This window comes from Fringilla coelebs, assembly GCF_963513975.1.
Source record: "Fringilla coelebs genome assembly, chromosome: 2".
NCBI classification, from domain to species: domain Eukaryota; kingdom Metazoa; phylum Chordata; class Aves; order Passeriformes; family Fringillidae; genus Fringilla; species Fringilla coelebs.
In genome coordinates, this window is record NC_140029.1 from 11,553,312 (window position 1) to 11,574,701 (window position 21,390).

Here is a 21,390-nt window from a genome sequence, read left to right on the forward strand (position 1 = left end):
ATGTTTAATTTCTAATACCTCAAAGCACTTAATACAAATTACAGTCAAACAGAAAGTGTTCTCCACATCACAATAAACAGGGCATTAATAAATGGCTATAAATGGCACAGGTGAGCAACTGGACAGAAAGCTGTGCTTAGTCTATTTGTACCAAGATTAAATATTAAAAGTTTTTCTGTGTTTCCAGCAGATGTGCTCTGTGTGCTCTCTTGATGACAAGCTGCTAGAGCTTTCCTAGCAGGCAGTGCAGATGGAATTCAGCAGAGGGAATTCCCTCCTCCAGGGGCATGGGCAGGGAGCCACCTCGATAAATCTCCTTTCTGGAGTCCTCTGGGTGGTCTGGGCACACTTCACCCCTCCCTTCCCCAAATGTCTTTACTTCTGATTAATTAAGGAAGGGATACTTAATACAAATATTATCTCACTTTCATGAAAATACAGATGCTGCTGTACTGGCTCATGGGTTCTGCTGTCACTTCTCTGCCAGTCATTCCTTACACTGAATTTTCCTGCCAGAGCAGACTGACCAGATAGGGAGCCAAAATCTTTCTAGCTTTACCTGAAACTCGTAGGTGTCATAAGTACAGGAATAATATTTGCCTTTTCTGTTAATACTTTTCAATCTTTCTACAGATACTTTTTCAGGGCATTCTTAATTTTTCTACCCTTTAAAAATCTACCTATCTGTGTTTGAGCAGCTCTGTGAAGGTTAGCTTGACTGATACGTTCTAGCACATCCTTCCCCTCTATGCAGAAGGCACAGAACTCAATAAAAATGTCAGAAAGATTAACTTTTGCCTGATTTCTTTCCTTTAAATTAGATAGATTGGAGAAGCAATATTGTTATGTGGGTCAGGAGGAACTTAATTTACTGTAAAATATCAGTTCTTCAGGGTCTAGTGTTTCTGCAAGGTTCAGAGAAGGGAGTGCAGCCTGACTGAAGTAATTGAAGTCTTACATTAAAATTCATCAGAAAATAGCCTGATTCTTTGTCAGGCTCTCAATAAGTCTTGCATCTTCACAGCAGACATCCTTGAGATTCTTCCTGACTCTTTCTGGTCTTTTTAAATCTATGTTGTGCTCCTCTGCTGGTGTCTACAGCAGCAAGAGAAGCCTGCTGCAGGCAAGGGAGCGGAAAAGTTAATGCAAATTTTTCTCTCCTAGGAGTATTGATCTTAAATTCCTGCTGGTTTGACATTGGACAAGTGCATGAAGAAGTAACTGATCTGAGAGCTTTAAGCAGCTCTCACCTGCTTTTTGTTTCCCTTTGGACAAAGTATTAATGGCACAGAAGGCTGAGGAGGGAAACTGGAAAGAAAAGGTACCTAGAGACTTTCATAGATTGACAAGTCCATGAGATGGAGATGCCAAGTGTGTGGTAAGAGTTAGGATCCAGACAGTGAAGCACCCAGCTGGACACACGGACTGGCTGTGTGTCCTCCACTACAGCCATTTTAGTGCTGAACCAAAAGTAGGCAGAGAGACCCCCCACAGCCAGGTGAGGAAATGACAAATTATTCTTTCCCTCCTTCCTCCCCACTATCAGTGTCTGTGTAGTGCATTGTAAGGTGGCAGTGATGGACAAATAAAATTTGCTGTTCCGGGGCTCAAGCTGCTGGCAGCTCCGCTTGGTGTGATCACAGCTCTTCCAAGTGACCCAGCAAAGGAAGAGGCAATTGAAAAACAGTGACAACCTCATGAAAGATGATTTCATTGTCATTTGTGGCTTTCAGACAACTTCAGGAGAAGATGTCCGTGACTTTGCCAAGGTACTTAAAAACAAATTTCGAACAAAAAGATATTTTGCAAAGCACCCACGAATGGGCTACCTGCCTGTGCAGACTGTCTTGGAGGGAGACAACATGGAAACGTGAGTAGCTCTGAAGTATCTTAAGTAGCAATTCATTTGGTACACTATTTGAGCTCCCCAGCTGGTGCCAACTCCTTTCACTTCCTAAATGCATAAAGCCTCTTTATGTCTTTCATTTCTGTTTACCTCGCCTGGCAGGAAAACACAAGCTGGGCTTCCAGTTGCCATTGCCTTTATCTGCTTTCACCTGTCCTTACACAGGAACTTCAGTTTCAGTTAGCAAAAGAAAAACAAACTCGCAGTCTTACTGGCAGTCTTACAGACTTCTAAGTTTGATGTGCAATTTGGAGGTTAATGAACATTCATTAAATTTTTATTTTCTTCCAAACGGGTATCTTTCCTTGGTTTTATTTTTTTAATTAGGCTACGGTGTTTGTGACCTTCATAGATGATTTCTTTTTTTCTCAGCCTATAAATTTAGTCTTACAAAATGACTGATGTGTTCATGGAAAAAAAAAAAGCAGTAATGATGCACATGGAGAAATCAATGACTTAACCCAGTTCCCTTTGGTTTTTTTACACATTTAATCAGTTGTTTAATGGCAATTGCACGCAGCTTGTTCTCGCTCTTTCTCTCTCTCTTTTTAAATTTTAGATTTCAAGGTTTTTTTCTCACTTTTTGGTTGGTTGCTCTTCACAGCCATTCATGTTGGTCTGTTGGATTTCTGCTTTTTAGTTATTGTGACTTTTTTTTTTAAACTTTCTGTAATTATTTTGCTGCTGAGTTTCTTCTGCCTTTCTCTTCACCTCCTCATTTTTTGTCTTGCAGTCCTGTTACTCTGATCAACTTCTGGCCAGTAGATTCTGCGTGAGTACTTTTGCTGAAGTGTGCTGCTGCTGCTACTGCTGCTGCGCTCCCTCACTTTTTCTTTTTGTTTATTTCTTTGTTCATGAGATCATTTCCTTCTTTCTTTATGGTTATTTCCTCTGATGCACTCTCTGAAGGAATGTTTTGATCCCAAATGAGTAGAATAAGATAAACCCTGGAATTTCCAGCAGTCATGGATTTTGTACTGTGTACTCTTTCTGGAGTATGTATTTTTCATGGAATTAACAGGGGTTTCGTGCAGACCTACTAATGCTTATCAAAGTTTGTCATTTAAAAGCCTGTGTTTCTGAATAAGTGTCAATCCCTCTGAATGTATGCTTTTTGAAAGACAGAGATTGAACTTGATATGGATTTAATTCAGTTTCAGGAATGACACAGTTTTGCAGATAAAGCTCTAATTTGGTTTTGTGTGCAACCGTGCACACTCGAGTGCTCCAGTTAATCCAGAGCTCACTGGGTATTTTATTACAGTCTTTTAGATACATTCAGACTTGTGAAGGCAGGTTGAAATGGGGAAATGTTTACTGTATTTTTTCAGAAGTTAAAAAGCAGGTGTTTTCAGCTGTGGAATATATTTTCATTCTCGCACCACTCCAGCACATGCATTGTCTGACTGTCATAGTAATAGCCTCAGCATAAACTAAAGACAGATATATATTTACTGTTGTGGCATTTGCTACTTCTAGTGTTACACAGATGCTTTTAGAATAATGTTAAATAAGGATTAATTTTAATTCACATATTGATAACTAATGAGAAACTAATAGATTTTTTATATTTCTATATGGTGAAATGTATATGGCTTGCACCTCCATTGAACTTTTTGTAGAATAAACAAGAGTGAAATGTATACACTGGAATATTGATTTATAATTTTTATTGGGAGCACAAACTCTTGGGAAGCCAAGGGGAGTGCTCTACCTCTAGGAAATTTAAGCAACCAGGAAGCGCATCTAATACTGCAAACATCATGGCTGAGAATTTACCCACAGAGAATGCCAAAAGTCTGAAGGCAGACTGAAATAGAGGGGCTTTGAGGTTGAGGATGCACTTTTATAGATGCAACTATGGATCTAGATTCCTTGTATTTCAGAACAATTGCAAAGTTAAAAGTGACATTTGAAGAAAGCTTGGATCGCGTGGAATGCCATTGCTGTGTCTGACATAATATGAAATTAAGCTGTCATAGCAGGGTCATTTCTAGTTAATTATAGCAGTAACATTGTGGTCTGCCTACACTGATAGCTTCACACCAGAGGTTTGCTGTTACATACTACAGGGAGTTTAACTCACATGTAATGCTTGAGAAGACTTGAGAAATACTGAGGAGCAGGATTTGTGCAGAGAGGTTGTGCTTTTTGTCAGACTAACTCAGGTATCTTCCAGAGCATAATCCTTCCATCTGGTCTGACAAGGAAGCAGAAAAATAAGAAATTATTAGTGGCTGGAAAGAATTGCCCTTAATTTTGTTCTGCTAACTTTATTTCTTTCCTTCATGCTGTAGCACTTGACCTGCAATTCAAGTTACTGAGCTACCCAGGTTTAAAGCTTTTTCTTGCTTTCAGGGTGATTCCAGCTTCAGCAGACAAACCAGTTATCATAAAACTTTTCCATGTTTTCTATGCTCATGCCTTTTTCTGGTGCTCCTAGGCCAGTTTTCTGGTTATCCTTGAAGTGCCTCAGAAAAGATCACCTGGCAGCACTCAGCAATGCTAGTGCTATTCTGACACCAACATGTGGTATACATGGAACTGCTTATAAATAGATTATTTTTTTTGTTGGAAGTTAATGGTTCTTACTGCTTATTATCCAGTACTTTGCCCAGATACACTGCTTGGCAGGCATTAAAGGGACAGTTAGCAAGTTGTGAGAATGTGTATCTAACTTGAACTGTGATGGTGCAATGATACAAAGACAGTTTACTTGTTTCTACACTTTCAGGAAGCATCAACTAAAATGCTGAACAAAGGAAAGTACCCTCATCCTGCCAGCCAGGTCTCCAGGAGGGCAGGGAATTGCAGGAAGGGGGTGTTTGCCACTTGGTCACCACTTGACTTGACCGGAATTCCCAGGCTGCTCCTGCAGACCCCAGCTTGAACAAGGCAGCTGTGGAGCCCTTGTAAAAGGGATGGTTATCTTGGCTAAATATTGGCTATGTCACTCAGCCTTCCTGCTGACTGTTTGAGCTGATTAGGTGTGCTGAGTGTGTGTGCTCAGAGAGGAAGGACTGTGAGTTCTAGCACAGGTGGTCGGTCACTGAGAGGATGGCAAATACAGCACAATCATTCTCAAGTTTGCTCAGAGACTGGCAAAAGTACCTCTGAGCAGCTGAATTCAACACAAAGCTATGCTTCTCTAGCAGGTTTGCTTTCTTAAGCAAACTTATAAAAAGCTGTTTGAGGTATATCTCCATTGCAGTATGTTCTGAAGTAGAGACAAACCTGGAATTGCAGCCTCACTCCCTGCTTGCAGCTGGCAGAATCAACTCCAACAAGTTACATAACATCATATTGTCTTTTTAAAAATATATCTTTTTATATTATTACACAACTTGGTCATTTGTGAAGTTACAGCATAATTTCAAGACAGCAAGGATGTATTCATGCAGTCAGGCCTGACTTTTTGCCATGCAGTAATGCAAAAAGAGGCGTCTCATTGCTCAGCAGGTCCCAACCAAGTGCTGTCCCTTCTCTTGTTCTGGTACAAACACACATGCAATGTCAGGGTGAGAGGCACTAAGAGAATGATCCAACTCAAAACTGAAACTACTTCTAACACATATTTCCTAGTTAGGCACATTATTAGCATCAACATTTGTGTGTGTTGAAAGCAAGACCTCTTCTTTGGTGGTACCAGTTAAGACCAGCTTGACACCTGCTGTATGACAGAAAAATAGAAAAAATGAGAGTAAATTCAATTTATCAGAAAACCATCATTATCCTGCTCCATGATCTACTCCTCTAAAGAAATTGCATTCTTTTCCCCTCCCTTCCCTGCACATTTTTACACAGAATGGGATAGAGCCAGAGAAACAATTCCTTATCCACTGAATCGCTGCTGCACTGAGGAGCTCTGTGAACTGAGCATTTGTCCTCTGGTGTGCTGTAGTAATGCTTGATTATGTGATGAGTAAAAGTAGAGGCCAAAATTCATTTCAAAGACAAAATGAGATTTGTTATACTTGGCCTGTTATGTCTTAAGGAGCAAAAACTTTGCTGTTCTGTGAGAAAAGATATTAATGATGATGAATTTTGTGTATCTAGCACACAGCTCTATGATTTCAGAAGGATCCTAATCTAGAGTCCTTTGGAGGCTGATTAGAAACATGAAAGCTGAGGAGTCCAGTAGATTTGCAGCAGGATTCTCAAATTCCTAACATGGGAACATTACAAACCAGAAGATTATTACAGTTTTGGTTTATAACCAGTAAAAACCTGCCAGCTAGTGCAATGCAATATGATCACTTCTGGGCAGTCCCAGCCTGAGCCACAGTATCCAGCCACTAAAAATGGGGAGAAATTCCTTCCTCAGTCAGGAATTCCAGAAGGAGAGTCAGCAGAGATGGAATAAAGGGCAGTTGAAATTTAGCAAAAGTATAAAATTGCCATTCAGTTTGGGAAGCTGCATCACTTTTTGTTAGTCTGGCACCTCTCAATACATGTAGGTTAGCTAAATCCCACGTGGCAGCAAAGGGTGCTGTCTGAACTGCATAGGCAACATAATTTAATGTTGATGTTTTCCAGAGGCAAGGCTATAACAAACAATACTCTAATTGACAAGAAAAGTCCTATGAATTGTTTTCATCAACAGAAAACTGAAGAGGACCTCATGCCATCTGTCAGACAGAAAACCCAACATAACTTAGTGTCCCCCTGTATAACACACTGACCTCCCATTGAGATTGCAACTCTTGAAAGACATTAGGCAAAACCATCAGTGTCTGCAGTGTGTTATTAAAGGCTCCTTTCAGACATTTTATGCTTCTTGTATTTATTTCTAGCTGCTCGTGGAATAATTCTTAAAGGCTCTTTTAAGTGGGATGTGCTGGAAGCAGGCACTGGAGCAGGGTGGGAGGCAGAGGAGAGGTTCTCAGCAGGACACTGGCAGCCTGTGAAGCACAAATGCCAATGAAGGAGGCAGGTGTGAAGGGAAAACCAGGGTGAAAGCTCTTCTATGAATCCTTGGAAGAGGCTTCTTTGGGAGTTGGTGTGAAGAAGAGGATTGCAAATGGTCAAAACTGCCCAGCGTGGCACCACAAAGCATTGCACCGATGGCTTGAGGAGGCACACACAGCGCCTGGAGTTCTGACTTGCTTTTACCAAACATGCCATAAGGCATAGAGATGTGAGGGTATAGGCATAGCTAAGTGTCTTTTTACTTTTAAAGGGGTATTGTTTGTGATTAATCAGTGTTTTCTGCCTTATAGGCCTGCCTCGTCCCCTCAGCTCTCACACGATGATACTCATTCACGCATTGAACATTATGCTAGCAGGTATGAGACCAGCTGGACATTAGGCAGATCTTTCTCTAAAATTACTTAAAAAGAAGAGCTAGAGGCTACCTGAGCACTTCTTAAAGAAACATAAAATTTGGGGTTTTGCTTTCCAGGCTCTGGGATGCAAGAACATCGTCTGTGGTTGCTGTTACCCAGCCTGTCCTAACTTGCATGCCAGAGCACCTGTGTGGTCAGAATTGGTTTTTGGGTCCCTTGGGGTCCTCACAGTCACTGATATTTTAATAGGACCTGTGGCAATAGGACAAGAGGTAGTGTTTTAAACTAAAAGAGGACAGATTCAGCCTAGATGTAAGGAAGGAATTTTTGCAATGAGGATGATGAAGCACTGAGAGCAGGTTGCCCAGAGAGGTCGTAGATGCCCCATCCCTGAAAATGTGTAAGGTCAGACTGGACGGGGCTCTGTTCGAGTGGAGGATGTCCCTGCTCAGTGCAGGGGGGTTGGACTGGAGACCTTTAAAAGCCCCTTCCAACCCAAACCCTTCTATGATTCTACATGAGGTTTAGTTTTTAATATGGACCCTGATATAATAGTAAAAGTGAGAAGAGCAGAAACCTCCAAACTCTCATATGAATCTCAGGTGTCACTGTAATGTTAATTCACCTCATGAAATGCCACAAACAGTATTTTTTTCTTGATTTGGAGGATTACAATAGTGATATATCACTGCTTTAGTTCAATTCTCTGCTTTCATACTGCTCCTAAGAATCAAAAAGTGGATTAATTGCACAAATGTGAAAATGTTTTTCCACCAAGCAAGTAAATTTTCAAGGGTTGAGGTAATGAAACATAGTTATTCCGGCCTCTTTCTCTCCTCTAGTATCTCTTGATCAGAAGAGGTGTTTCTGAATTACACAGGATGCTTAGGAGGGGCTGAGTGTGAAAACTAATGAGAAGTGACTGATTGTTACAGTTTGGACAGTGACATTGCCGGGTACAAAGCAATTTGTGTAATCCCCTGGCATTTCAAGGCTTTTCTTTGATTTTGGAATTAATTAATCAAGAGAAGTTGGAATATAACCTCAGAGAAAGGGCTGAAAACTTAGAAGTGAGTTTAGCCAGGCCATTGTAGCAAACAGTCTTTTGTGATAGCTTATTGCAAAACCTTTTGGTAATCAACAGCAAGTATAAATTAATTTGAGTTTCAAATTCATCAAAAACATCACGCCCTTTAACTCTTTCCAGAATGTTAGAACAAACAAAGTTTTTGAAAAAAATAATTGGTTTTAATGAGTCTTGTTTATTTTTCCACAGGCTAGCAGAAATGGAGAACACCAATGGTTCTTACCTAAATGACAGTATTTCACCTAATGAGAGCATGTAAGTAGGCTGTTTTCATGGTTGTGACATGTATTTTCTTGGGAAGGTTAATAACTTGTAATGGAATTTTGTAGTGCTGAATTTGCATGGCCATGTATCACATCTGGTTCAATTTAATGATGTGCTCATGTCCTTTCAATTTGTATCATAGTGTCTGGATTAATGGCTTATAGCTTAATACCAAATTTATACAACAAATGATTGATACCTTCAAAATTAAAGCTACTAATTTATTTCCAGAAATTACTGATGTATTCAGCAAATAATTTCCATATTCAAAATAAGGTCAATGTCGGATGAGTTTTAGGACAAAGATACGAAAAACCCTTTCTGTCTTAGTTCAAGCTTAATCATGGTTAAATTGCTGTAAGCTGGAAAGTGTTGGTGTGGGAAAAGTTTCATACAAAACATAAGTGAGGCTAAACAGAAATCTTTGGTGTACAAATACCTGAAATACATTGCAAGAGTAGTACTAGCAGGAGTAAACTGTAAGCTGGACAGATCACTAACAAGCAATCATTGTATTACTTTAAATGTAGAATTATAAGTAAGAGTTTTGATTTTTAAGAAGTAGTTAAATCTGATATCTCACTGAAACCCTTTGTGGTTCTTCTCTGATAATATTCTTGGTCGTGTTTATTCTCTGAATAAGAGGATGTAGAACTAACTGTGGGTAATGTTTCTGAAGACACCACAGAAGCAGCTACGTCAGAGGTGTGTGTGAAAAATTGATCTTGGTTCATTAACTGCGTAGGAGAAATCACAGCATGGATTCTAAATCAATCAGATACGAAAACCCCAACTTCTCTAAAAACATTTTTATCTATTCTGCATGGTGTCATCCTTATCACAGTTCAAGGGATGGATTTTTTTGAAAATTCAGACAATTCAATTTGTAGCAGTCCTTTACAACACAGAATTCTTGGCCAATTTTCATTCACTTAAATTGAGATTCCAAATGAATAACATTTTATGAGGTTGATTCTGAGCCTGTGAGCTCAGAATGTTCTTGGATAGCAAAAAAGCTGTTTCTTTGTTTCAAAATAGTTTCGCTTTTGACTTGGTAGGATTGTTGCCTACCAGTTTTGAAAGAAAATCTCCTGTAGAACCCAGTACATTGTTTTAAGTAACAGGGGAAAGTTAAAATGACCCCTCAAAACCAATATCGATGCAATGTCAGTAAGTTTTGTGCAGTTAGTGAAAGCTTTGTTTCTAAGTCATATGTTAATTTTGTATTACTTTGGATAGTAGTAATGCTCTAATAGATGGAATTTTGTGTTGTCCCACTGAATTATATCAGTGTCCTTGTCACAGAAATCAAGTATACAGTGGATCTCTTGTATTGCACTTTGGTCTTACTTTTCAGTTCATTTTTTTGATCATTTGGAAGTTGTACTAGCATGATTCAATTAATAAGTTAACTATCCAGTTTGTTCCTCAGTTTCAACTCTTAAAATGAGAGTAAAACTGTGCATTTTGAATTTTGGAAGAAACATTATCCAGATAGATACAAATTGCAGCAAAACCAAAGCTTACCATGAGTTCACAACTGTAATTATTTTGATTTTGCTTTTCAGATTATGCCTAAGTATTATTTGTTATTCTTGCAGGGTTTGGATTATTTGGCTAGTCATTACAAGTAGAGTGATAGATGGAAACAAGGAAGGCAAGAAATAAAAACCTAACATATATATTTTTATAAATCACAAAACGTTTCATTATGTAGTGTCACTGCAATGATGTATAAAATATCTGTGCAGGCTGAAAATCACACAAAAAGAGTATGCTTGTAAAGTGACATTTTACTACAATAGTTATGTCACTTGTTCACAGTTAATTCACTTAAGATGTGTAAGAATATTTATAAATGCAAAGCAGTGGTTTGAAGGAAATCGCGGTTGAAGTGCTTCATGAAACGTATAAATTTAGGAATTGGCAAGCCTCTCCTTTTGTGAAAAATTAATACTTCTCTTTTATGAACTAATGTTAATGTGCTCTATATTGCTTTGGCACTCCTGCAGTCATAAAATTGCATCATTAACATTTTGAGGAACAAATGAAAACAAGGAAAATTATAATTTTTGAACAATAACAGCTGTTCAAAATGTCTGTTAAATTCTCATTTAGAACAGAACAAGGAACTGACTAGACTGAATTATTTTGTTCTATGAGATCTCTAACAGCAGTGTCATTTTTATTGACCCTGTCCTGTGGTATCAAGGGATACCTTTCATGGTTTCTCAGTGACTGCTGGTGTAAGTTGCATTGCTTAGGGCTTGGATGCATCTCCTTAGCACCTAAACCACACCTAAAACAATCCGTGTTGTTCTGGGAGGTGATTGAGGTCTTCAGCATTGTATTTCCTTTTCTCTTCCAGATATGTTTCTGTTTTCAGATGCCAGATGGTTTCAGGGGCAATAGAAATAGAGATCCTATGTATTAAACAGAATATATTTGTATTCTGAAAGTGTACATCACTTTTAAATTAAAAAAAAAAACAAACATCTGAGTGGAAAATAACATACTTTTATTATATTAGTTCAGGGGGTTTTCTTTGTTTACCTAATTTAGAATTTTATAGATAAAAAAGATAAAGCACACACTTACTACATCAGGAGAATTTGTGGGTACAAAAATAAATGCATTGCCCTTGCTTGAATGATCCTTCCACACTGCAGATCAGGCAGCAGAATATTGCTTCTTTTTTTTTTTTTTTTTTTTTTTTTGCAAGCAAATTCCCAATTGAAGTTTGTCAAAAGAGGAGAGCTGAGGTTGTCAGCTGTTGCAAAACTTGACTTTAGGTATCTAAGGAGCAGAGAAGGAGGGAGGTGGTCTCTGTAGAGAAGGAAAATTACCAGAGACTCAGTGAAACAGGTCAGCAGATTTTGCTTTAAGGTGCATTGCTCTGCTGTTGGTTACAAAGAGTTCAGCAAATCTCTTTGTAAGAAATGAGAGACTGGGAGTGAATCATCTGCTCATATTCACTGTAAAGCTGAAAAGCAGGAAGGGAACAGCCTGTTTTACCCTGCTCTGTTTTCCAGTGATGATGAACACTTGTTAATCCAGCACTACTGCCAAAGTCTGAACCAGGAGTCCCCCCTGAGCCAGCCCCGAAGCCCTGCCCAGATCCTGATTTCTCTGGAGACTGAGGAAAGAGGGGAGCTGGAGAGAATCCTTGCAGACCTGGAGGAGGAAAACAGGTGGGTTATACTACCAGCTGCTGAATTTGAAGTTAAAAGTCTGCAAAACAGTTACATATTTTTAAGAGATAAAATACGTGACAAACCTGCATTTTTTTTCTGACAAATAAGTAATTTCAAAGTAGGTAAAAGTTGGGTCCTCTTTCCTTTCTCTTTGTTTGGTGTTGCTTGCTGCCATTTCTTTAGTCTTTCAATACAAAGTATCACTTGCCACTTTTTACTTTAAATTTAATTGAAGTTATCTTCATTAATCACCTAAAAAAAAAAAAACAAACAAATGGATACTTGAAGCATCACAGCACTGCAGTCCTCTTTATACAGTGCTTGGAATCTTGGGCCATCAGCACAAAACCCAGGAGATCTTGACCCTGTAAGATTGGTAGTTACAACTGTGAATTACCAAAATGAGACTGTAAGATAGAAATCATTTAGTTCTACCAAAAAAAACGTGGGTTTGTTTGTCTTCTAGTATCTTCAGCTTTTCTAGTACATGATCTTTTCATGCTCTTTTTTCTTTCTTCTGTAAGAGCTAGGTACTTCTGCTTACAGTGAGGGTTTAATGCACTAATCATTTACCTTAGACTTGTCAAGGAAATAATGCAGGAGTTGGCAGTGTCATAGATCTTCTCTCCATGTATGTCTTCTTTGGATGGTGCTAATCAATTACAGTGGCTCCATCAGAGACTTTTTGTCAGGAGGGTCTGGGAGAATGGAGAAGACTGTAGGCTTCAAGAATGAGGACGATGTTTCACACAGAAAGGTGTAGTAAACAAAGCTCTTGCCCACTGAACAGCAGGGAGATTTTGTTTAGAGCAAACCACAGACTTCCAGCTGCATAGCACATAAAGCCCAAGTACTTTCTGAAGTGAAGAAAAATCAGTATTTTGAAATAAGACATCATACTTTGCATGTTCAGGACTGTAGCTAAGAAATATCTAGTAGCTAGTACAATACAGATGATAAAATAGCTTGGCTTCCAGGAGATGGGTGTTATTTTTTAAACAGCATTATGTAGTGAATCATGGAAGAAGGAAGAAAATCGTAATGCTTTTCTCTCTGCATACAAAATAAGCTGCCTCGCACAAAGGAGGGTGACTTTTAAAGCAGACTAGTTTTTGATTAGAAAAGTAGTATATGGAAACTAGTATAACTAGATAGCTAAATAAGCTAAAAAGCCTTTCAAGAGTTCATGCCTTAAATTTCTGCATGGGCTTTATAAAATATCTGGTTTGAAGTTTGCCTGTCCTGGATTAAACTAGAGCTGTAGTCTGTAAAGTTGTTTTTCTCATTCATGCTACAGTAATGGATGGGATGCCACCACAGGCAGCCTTGCCTTTTGTGAGTGCTCAACACAGCAGGCACAGAGAGCTCTGGCTCTGTCTCACAGCATAGAGGTCACACTGCCCTGATTTTCATTGATTATGACAAAATCATGACTTTTGTCTCTGCAAACTTCTATAAATAACTTGTATGTAAAATGTAAGGTAGCTGCTGAAAAGTGAACAAGTTCTTGTTGTCCTGGTTGCTTGTCACAGCCAGATGACTGTGAGTTTATGGATGAAACACAGATTCCTGCTTAGAAAAATAAGCTCTTCAGACAGGATCAGTTAGGAGGCATTAATGTAACTTACCTCCTTTTAAAAACAGTCCTGTCCCTTTAGATTCCTATTTCCTAGTCGTTCTCCTCCATCGGGTTTGTGCAAACCTTTCTTGGCTGTTGCCAAAGGTAATGAGCAACCTGACACCTAATTCCTTGTGTGAACCTGGTTCCAGTGGGTGAACACCTCTTCCTTCCCATGCATATCCTGAAACACCCTCCATGTAAACTTCTGTTACTGCCTCAGGATGAAGACATTCCTTTGTTCCTGGGTGCATCTACTGCCACTGCTGAGCTGGATGTGGTGCAGGAGTTGCCCTTTCCCACCTGTGTTGACATAACTCCTGTTGCATACACTTGTGATAACTTCTGCTAACCCAGATTTAGCTCTCTCTGCAGTGTCTTGTACACTTTTACTGTAAGAGTCAGGGGATGCAGTCACTTCTCAGCAGCTCCCAGGAAGGCAGCCACAAGTGATGCCTCAAGTATCAAGTACCAAGAGGAAGCAGTGCTGTGATACTGGCACCTCAATGTCATTTCTCTTCTTCTTCGGCTCTCCTCAGTTTCCTGCTTTTCAAACAAGCCCTTTTCTTTTTGCTTTGTCTCTTTCTAGCCATTGATTGAATTCTGACCTCCATTTGGGTTTCAGCTACAGTTTCTGGCCTCCCAAGTATTTCCATCTTGACTTGTTACTTAAATAAAAAAGACTCATTGAAATTGTAATTCTGAGGTTTTGCTTTTGGGCAGTTTAAAAGCTCTGTTGCCTATTTTGAATTCTTCTGAAATGCATTTTCTAACTTACAAACTAACCTAGCTGTGATGTGGTTCTGACTTGGGTTTTGTCAGTTCCAAGGACCTCTTGTTAGATATTCATTATTTATCTACTAGCATTTTAAAACCTTGGTGCTTCTGTAGCTTGTAAGTATGACTTCCTTAAATAATGTATGGCTAAGATTTGACTGCTAAATAATTTATATTTGTTAAAATGTGAGCATTTTAGAGAATATTTTCAATAGCTGAAAATGTTTTATTTGAGTTTTAGATCTTCAGGCTTCTGCTGAGTTTTGCATCACATGGAATAATGTGATAAGACCATTTCTGAATTCAATAGACAAAAAGCAATCTTGCTATTGAAGGCGTTATTACTGTATTGCAATATAAAAGAAAAATCCAATTATAAAACCTTCTCTAAAACTATTTCCTCATGAGTGAATGTATTTCAGAGAGACAGAAGACAAGTTTTTGTTGTCCATCTAAAGCAATACATTACATTGTTTATACAGTAGGTTAGCTAATACTGACTAGGATGTACTGTAGTGGCATTAAATAGAAAGCACATGGTTCTGCAGTGACAGAGTCAAAACTTTTTGTAAAGAATTAAAATACCTTCCTGCTATTTTAATGAGTCAGGAAATTGGATGTTTCCTAATATTTTAGTTGAACTGAGATCTTGTATGTAAGAGGGAGACTTCTCTCATGTTCTCTCCTCTTCCTCCCAGCTCTGAGCTGTCCTGGAACAAGAACAAGTAAATGAGACTCTCCAGCCAGAGCTATTTGCCATTCCTTTGCTTTTCCTGACTTGCAGTGGGAGTGCAGTGGGCTGTGTGCCACCAGAGAAAGCACTGACACCCTGAATCTCAAAGCTGCCCTGTTTCGGTGCTCCTTCAAATCTGAAGACTGATGAATGGCCTCCTCACATAAGTTCCTTCTGTGTAGGTGCCAACAGCAAGAAAGTGATGCATTTCTAAACATGCTGTGGCTCCTCTTGGTATTTGTTTTGGCATTGAAGAAGGGGAACCAGATCTCCTGAGTGTGAAGCATCCTGAGTAAACACTGTCACTCTAGTGAGGGACAGGGGGTAGGTGGTTCAGTTACCTTCTCTGTCTGTTTCTTCAGACCACTGATTTTCTGTTGGGAGATGAGAAATAACATGAATTCACAAATTCTCAATTGCCTTTGAGAGGACTACTCAGCAAACAGAGTCCACTAGGATTTTTGTCACCAGGCAATTAATGCTGCCAGTGATAGATGTGATTCATAATTGGTGCACTCTTTACTACTCAGCTCTGTGCAGTTGCATAAATCAAGGTTGCACTGCCTGCTTCCTATGTTACTTTTCTTCACAAATGCCTCAGCATTGCAAGCATTGTAAATGGAATAGATGGGGTTTTTTTGAATATTCTCTTACTGAAGAAGGGTTCCTTTTCCCGGTGATGAGTACATGCAGCAGCATTGTTTGTAAGAGCCAGATGTCAAAGTCACCCAGCCTGAGCTGTGCTGGAGGGAGGTGAGATTTCTGTGTACTACCCATGCTTTCTCAGTTGCATTCATTTAGAGAGGAGCATGTTTGTATCTCCCCTTTCTCTTATGTCTCATTTTATGGTGAAAGTGTCACAGAGTGCCTCTCCTCAGGACCCTGGGGGCTGTGGGCAGTGCCTTGGGTGCCTGGCTCACAGCAGCAGTCCTTCTCACCACACAGCTTAAAACTGTTCCAGAGGGAGGAATAAGAGAATTTGTTCGCTCAGGATATTCTTAAACAGTTTTCAAATTCTTTCCTTCCTTTTTTTAATTTTCAGGTTTTTTCCATTATGTTAATACACCTCTTCATTGCTGTATGTTTAGATCCCAGTTATGATATTATTGGCTGTATGCACTGCACATCATTCTTAGGGCTCTGATGAATCTCCATTCTCTGGATGGAGGACTGGGTAGCTGGACTGCAAAGGTGCAACTGGAAAACTCAGTAATGCAGGTGCACTGGGCAAACCCTCATGCATCCTTCAAAATTACATTCCTTTGTGCCAACGGTATTATAGTATTTAATTACAGAACTCCCAAATCCAGACATACCTCTGGTTGGAAAATATGCAGTATCTTTCTTTTTTTTTTTTTTTTTGGTGTAGGTTTTCAGAAAGATTTTTAATTATTTTTATCAGACATGAAAGGATTTTTATCTGAATTACTCCCTGGTCCTTACTTCTATTTCAATACCACCATTACAGGAAGGACTTCTCTATATTGATACAGGTGATAATTTCAGATTTTTTTGTAGCAAGGTATCTGATTATGTTGTAAGTATGACCAAGTACATTTATTTAGTTTCCCTTAGGGTGATGTTTTATCTTTTGCTTTACAGTACTTGAAACTTTTGAGTCTGCTGTTGATAGAGTATTGCCTGCATTGTGCATCTGGGAAGTTCCTCGTGGGGCAGTGATAGCCCCTATCTACAGACATGGTGAAAAGCAGGCTTAATGATCATTCCTGTACAAACTTCAGTCAGCCAAAGCAGCATGTGTAATGAACATGTTGTCATCTTCATTCCTATTCCCTTTTGTATTTTTATTAATTATTCACCAGTTTGTTCAGCTAGAAGTATCAGAAGACATTGTCAGGCAGAAGACATAACTTACATGACAATATCTATTCCCAGTATCGATAGTGCTTTTTTCTAGATAATTTTCATGAACTTGAAACTCTGTATTTCATTTAAAAAAAAAAAAATCATTGGGAAAAAAACTCTATAGTTATCCCTCTTTGTGTGGGTTTTAAGGAAAGAAATCTTGAATTTTGGAACAGCCTAAAGTTAAAAATTATTAGCTCTTGCTTTTTAATAATTTGAAATTTCTGCAGAGGAGGGATCATGTAGGTCAGACATCCCTTAGAGATTGTGTTGTGGGCGGTGCCAGGTGAGGACATGTCCATCATGCAGCTGCTGAGGAGCTCAGAGACCTTTGGAGAGCAGTCAGTGGCTTGTCTTTGTCCTTGGCATTGCTTTCTCACCCATGTGAAATGATGCATCCTGCTTTAGTTCTCCTTCTGGTCACAATAATGTTCTTTTAGACGTGTTTTTCTGGGAGGTTTCCTAGGTGCTTCCAGACCAAACTGTCAGAGTGCGTTGTGGTTTGCTGGCAGAACTGGAATAAGGTGTCTGTTCTCACAGCCTCAAATAAGAGCAAGTTTGAAAAAGTAAAATCTGGGTCACTGCTTGTGATGAGTAAGCAGTTACCAGAGCATCGAGCCGTTCTTCCCCCTCTGGGACCCTGTAAAAGAACATCATAGCAACAAAATCCCAGTGCAGTTTGTTAGGCTTCCCTTGCCTATGAAGTTTCTGCTACAAGTTACTATTTTTGTGGTTTTGGACTGTTACCTTTAACAAGGTTTCAGTTTCTTACCTTCTCTGCTTTCCCTGCTTGGTAGTTTGTTGGTTTTTTTTTTTACATGTAGAACACTATAGATCATATTAATCTATGGAATGTTTTACTGAAGCAAAATCGGAGTTTTATGGAATAAAAGAACAAGCTTATCAATGCCATAAAGTTATAGTAGACAGTAGCACTCTAGGCAGGACAAAGAAGATGAAAATTATAGCCCCAAAAGCCAGTGCAGTTCAGTTTAACAGACCAGGTCACTAATTCTCATCTTCAGTTGATAATTTTAGCCCTGGGCTGGAAATGCATTTGCAGATCTGAAGAGAGGAGTGTGACGTGACCTGACTGACAGCCACGCTCTGTGTTTTGCTCTGCCTTTTGGTGTGGCTGCTTCTCTGATGTTTCTCATCTGTGAAATGGATTGGCCAGCCAGGTGACACCTGCTTTGGTTTAGAGTTTGTGAGGTGCTGTGATATAGGGACCCCTCAGGTGCAGCCATGTGTGGAAGGGAACTGCTGGGAAGGAAAAAGGGCAGGAAGCTGAGTTAGGGCTGAGCCCAGGACAGACCAGTCCCGGCTTTGGGAGGGTGTCTGGAGCCCTGGGAGGGAATCAGCTGTGAGTTGTGGTGATGCCAAGAGCCTTTAGGCAGCTTGAACCACAGATCCATCTAATACCAGATCTGTGCAGATCCTCAAGGAGTGAGCCCACAGGTGTGTGGATTCGGGAGAGGGAAAGGCAGCTGGTGCAGGTGAGCCCTGAAAAGTGAGACACATCACGCCACCCGAGAGGAAGCGCTTCGTCACTGCCCCGTGCAGGGCCATAAAGCTTTTCCCCCTTGTCACCTCCCACCAGGAACCTGCAGGCAGAGTACGAGCGCCTGAAGCAGCAGCACGAGCACAAGGGTCTGTCCCCACTGCCGTCCCCCCCGGAGATGATGCCGCCCGTGTCTCCGCAGAGCCCCCGCGACGCCGAGCTCATTGCGGAGGCCAAGCTGCTCCGCCAGCACAAGGGCCGCCTGGAAGCCAGGATGCAGATCCTGGAGGATCACAACAAACAGCTGGAATCACAGCTGCACAGGCTGAGGCAGCTGCTGGAGCAGGTGAGTCCTCAGGCATTTCTGCTGGGTCTCTGGAGAGTGATTTTCCAAAGAGGGTGTGAAGCGTTATCAATAACGAGAATGTACCAAGAAATCCTGTCTGTAGAGGCCAGTCAGAGAAAAGTACAAAAAGTACAAAAGTACAAAATTGTTTTACAGGCTGCAGGTGAGAACATAGAATCAGGTTTCGGTGTTCTTACTTAGTCTTCTTCCTTGTTTTATTCAGAATTAAAATGCATTGGTGCATGGATGAATTTACTCAAAAAACAGGCTGAAAATTGTGTGTAGCCACATTTCTCTTCACAGAGAAAAGCAAGGCACAATTCTTCCCAAGAATATTTCTGGGTTTCACATTCTCTGAACATCAGAGAAAAGAAAACACAATTCTTATCTTATTTACTGTGCCTGTGTTGTGCAAAAGAAGAATGCAATATGCAGATTGTTTACCCAGAGTGATGGTGTTTTGTTTCCTAGGCATGTCAAGGCCATGTGTGTGTGTGTGTGTGTGTGTGTATGTGTCTCGGGACTGTCATCACGAGATGCTGTGCAGTGATGTGCAGAGTTGAGAGCTTGGCAGATTCAGGTTAGATGTAATGTAATATAGTGTAATATAATATAGAATAATATAGTATAATAAAGTAATTAATTAGCCTCCTGATAAGATGGAGTCAGATGCATCATTCTCTCTCCCCTTGGGGGAGAGAGAATGATGGGGTTGCCTGGAATACTATAATTGTGTGTATTCGTGGAATAATTAAAAATTACAGAGATATAAAGTAGTGAGCTGTTATTGCAATGTATTACTCTTTTTCTTCAATTCCAGCCACAGGCAGATGCCAAGGTGAATGGTACAACACTGTCATCTCCTTCTACCTCTTTGCAGAGGTCAGGCAGCAGTCAGCCAATGCTTCTTCGTGTAGTTGGCAGCCAGACTTCAGAAACCATGGGTAAGATAATGAAGCTCAGGTTGTCACAAAAAATAATTATGTCCCATTTTCTAGAAAAAAATACTTTAAGACAGAAAACACTTTTCCGTTTAGTTCAAATGAAATGAAGTAGATATTTGCAATGATCTTCAATGTCATCTGGCTGTTTACACTTTGCATCTTCATTATGATTCAGGCTTTGCTTTTGATCATGATGCACCCTGTAGCTTGGATACTTTGATATTAAACACAAAGCTCAGCCAGTGCTTGACTTCTGAAAACAAATGCTGCTGAAAGGCTGACTGTTCTATTCCAACTGACTTTCAGTTATGAAGCATGACATGACTGATTTAAATGTACATAATATTAATTATGGCTAAGAGATAAATGTATGATTAGTCATCCCCATGTTAAATGATGTGATCTTATTTTTAATATGTTGTGGCTCAGTCAGTAGGATGGAGCTGTCTTTCGCAGGCAGTGCTCATCTAGTGGCTTTTCTAAGTATCACATCAAATGTGATAATGAACATCATAAGAGTTGTGGAGTGAGGTTAAATAATAATATTCTGTAGCTGGAGGTTGGAATTATTATTTTGGTGCTTTTAGTAACTGCCATGTGGCACTTTCCTAATTTCCTGTCTGTTACAAAATTAGTAAGTATTTATTACCGAGTGGCAGGGATTTTCTGCTAGTAAAAAAGCAATCAATCTTTTCAGCATCTTTAAGCAAATGCACTTATATTACTTCAACAAGATGATGTTTCAATTCTGATGTTAATATTCAGCTTCATACAGAGAAACTTATTTTATGTATATTAGTGAGAGCTTTTCACTGCTATTAGTGGAAGTGTCAATGGCAGTGAGAATTTTAATGACAGGGCACATTCTGCTGTGTCTAAAGTGCTGTTGTGGTGGGAAATGTAGCTTTTGGGGAGGCTTTTTCTTCCATTCCAAGTGTGAGCAATAACTTCAGCCTATGACAGTATCAAAGTGGATGGATTCTGTACACTCTGCAATTAAAAATGTGAAATAAATAGTACCTTTAGGAATGCTGAACTTGAAATCCTGGGGGTGAGAGTACAATCACAGGTGACAGGAATTTATGGAAAAAGTAAAAATGGATCTTTCATTAATCATATTCATATTACCAGTGGGGAAATATTTTGTTATGTATGCCATACACAGAGTAGATAAAATATATTTGTAGTGGTGTAATTTGCATCAGCTTTCTGGAGAAATGTCATGAATTTCATCACATAAAATACGTGAATTAAAATACAATTAAAAGAAAAGATAGGAAGGCAGTATTTCCCAGCCATCTTATTAGAAGTCTTGTGGCTTTATATTTCATCCTATAGTGGGACAAAATACAAAAATATACTTCTTTTCATTTGGGAATAGAATATAAAATTATTCCTATTTACCTCCCGAGACTGGAATTAATTGATTAACATGGTAGAGTCATATAAGCTGCTAAAACTTTTTAAAGCAAATATTTAGACATAGCTTGATTTTATTTGATTGGTTCAATGGAGCCAATATGTGGGAGGACAGTGAGATGCTATCAGTAGGATCATACTGAGACTCAGCAGAGCCACACTGTTGGCAGCAGGGAGTGGAGCTTATAAAAAGAATTACTAACCAGGCTAACAAGCCACAACTAATTCAGTTTGTGAAGTGTCCTTTCACACCAGAAAGCTCTTCTTGCTAGGCTCAGAGTTCTCTGAAGCACAGCTTAAAATATTCTTGAATTATGAAGGGAACCAGAGTGGTGGTGTAAATGATGCTGCCATGCAACAGCCATGTGCCCAGGATTGAGGGATCCATAATTTTTGAGAAAATACTGAGGATCTCTAGGTGTCTCAGGCCATGAGGCAAGGTAGTGTAGC

At 39.5% G+C, this 21,390-nt stretch overlaps 1 protein-coding gene across 6 annotated transcripts in view; it reads left to right on the plus strand.

Moving 5' to 3' along the window:
- Positions 1-21,390, plus strand: part of DMD (dystrophin) — a 972,793-nt gene that overhangs the window by 932,567 nt on the left and 18,836 nt on the right. For 5 of the 6 annotated variants that reach the window (XM_084201221.1, XM_084201219.1, XM_084201223.1 and 2 more), the window contains 7 exons: positions 1,734-1,870; positions 2,640-2,678; positions 7,126-7,191; positions 8,468-8,533; positions 11,575-11,733; positions 18,331-18,577; positions 19,398-19,521. In XM_084201221.1, coding sequence (XP_084057347.1) covers positions 1,734-1,870; positions 2,640-2,678; positions 7,126-7,191; positions 8,468-8,533; positions 11,575-11,733; positions 18,331-18,577; positions 19,398-19,521 — 838 coding nt within the window. The remainder of the gene's footprint in view (positions 1-1,733; positions 1,871-2,639; positions 2,679-7,125; positions 7,192-8,467; positions 8,534-11,574; positions 11,734-18,330; positions 18,578-19,397; positions 19,522-21,390) is intronic. The other variant, XM_084201220.1, reaches the window with a different exon arrangement.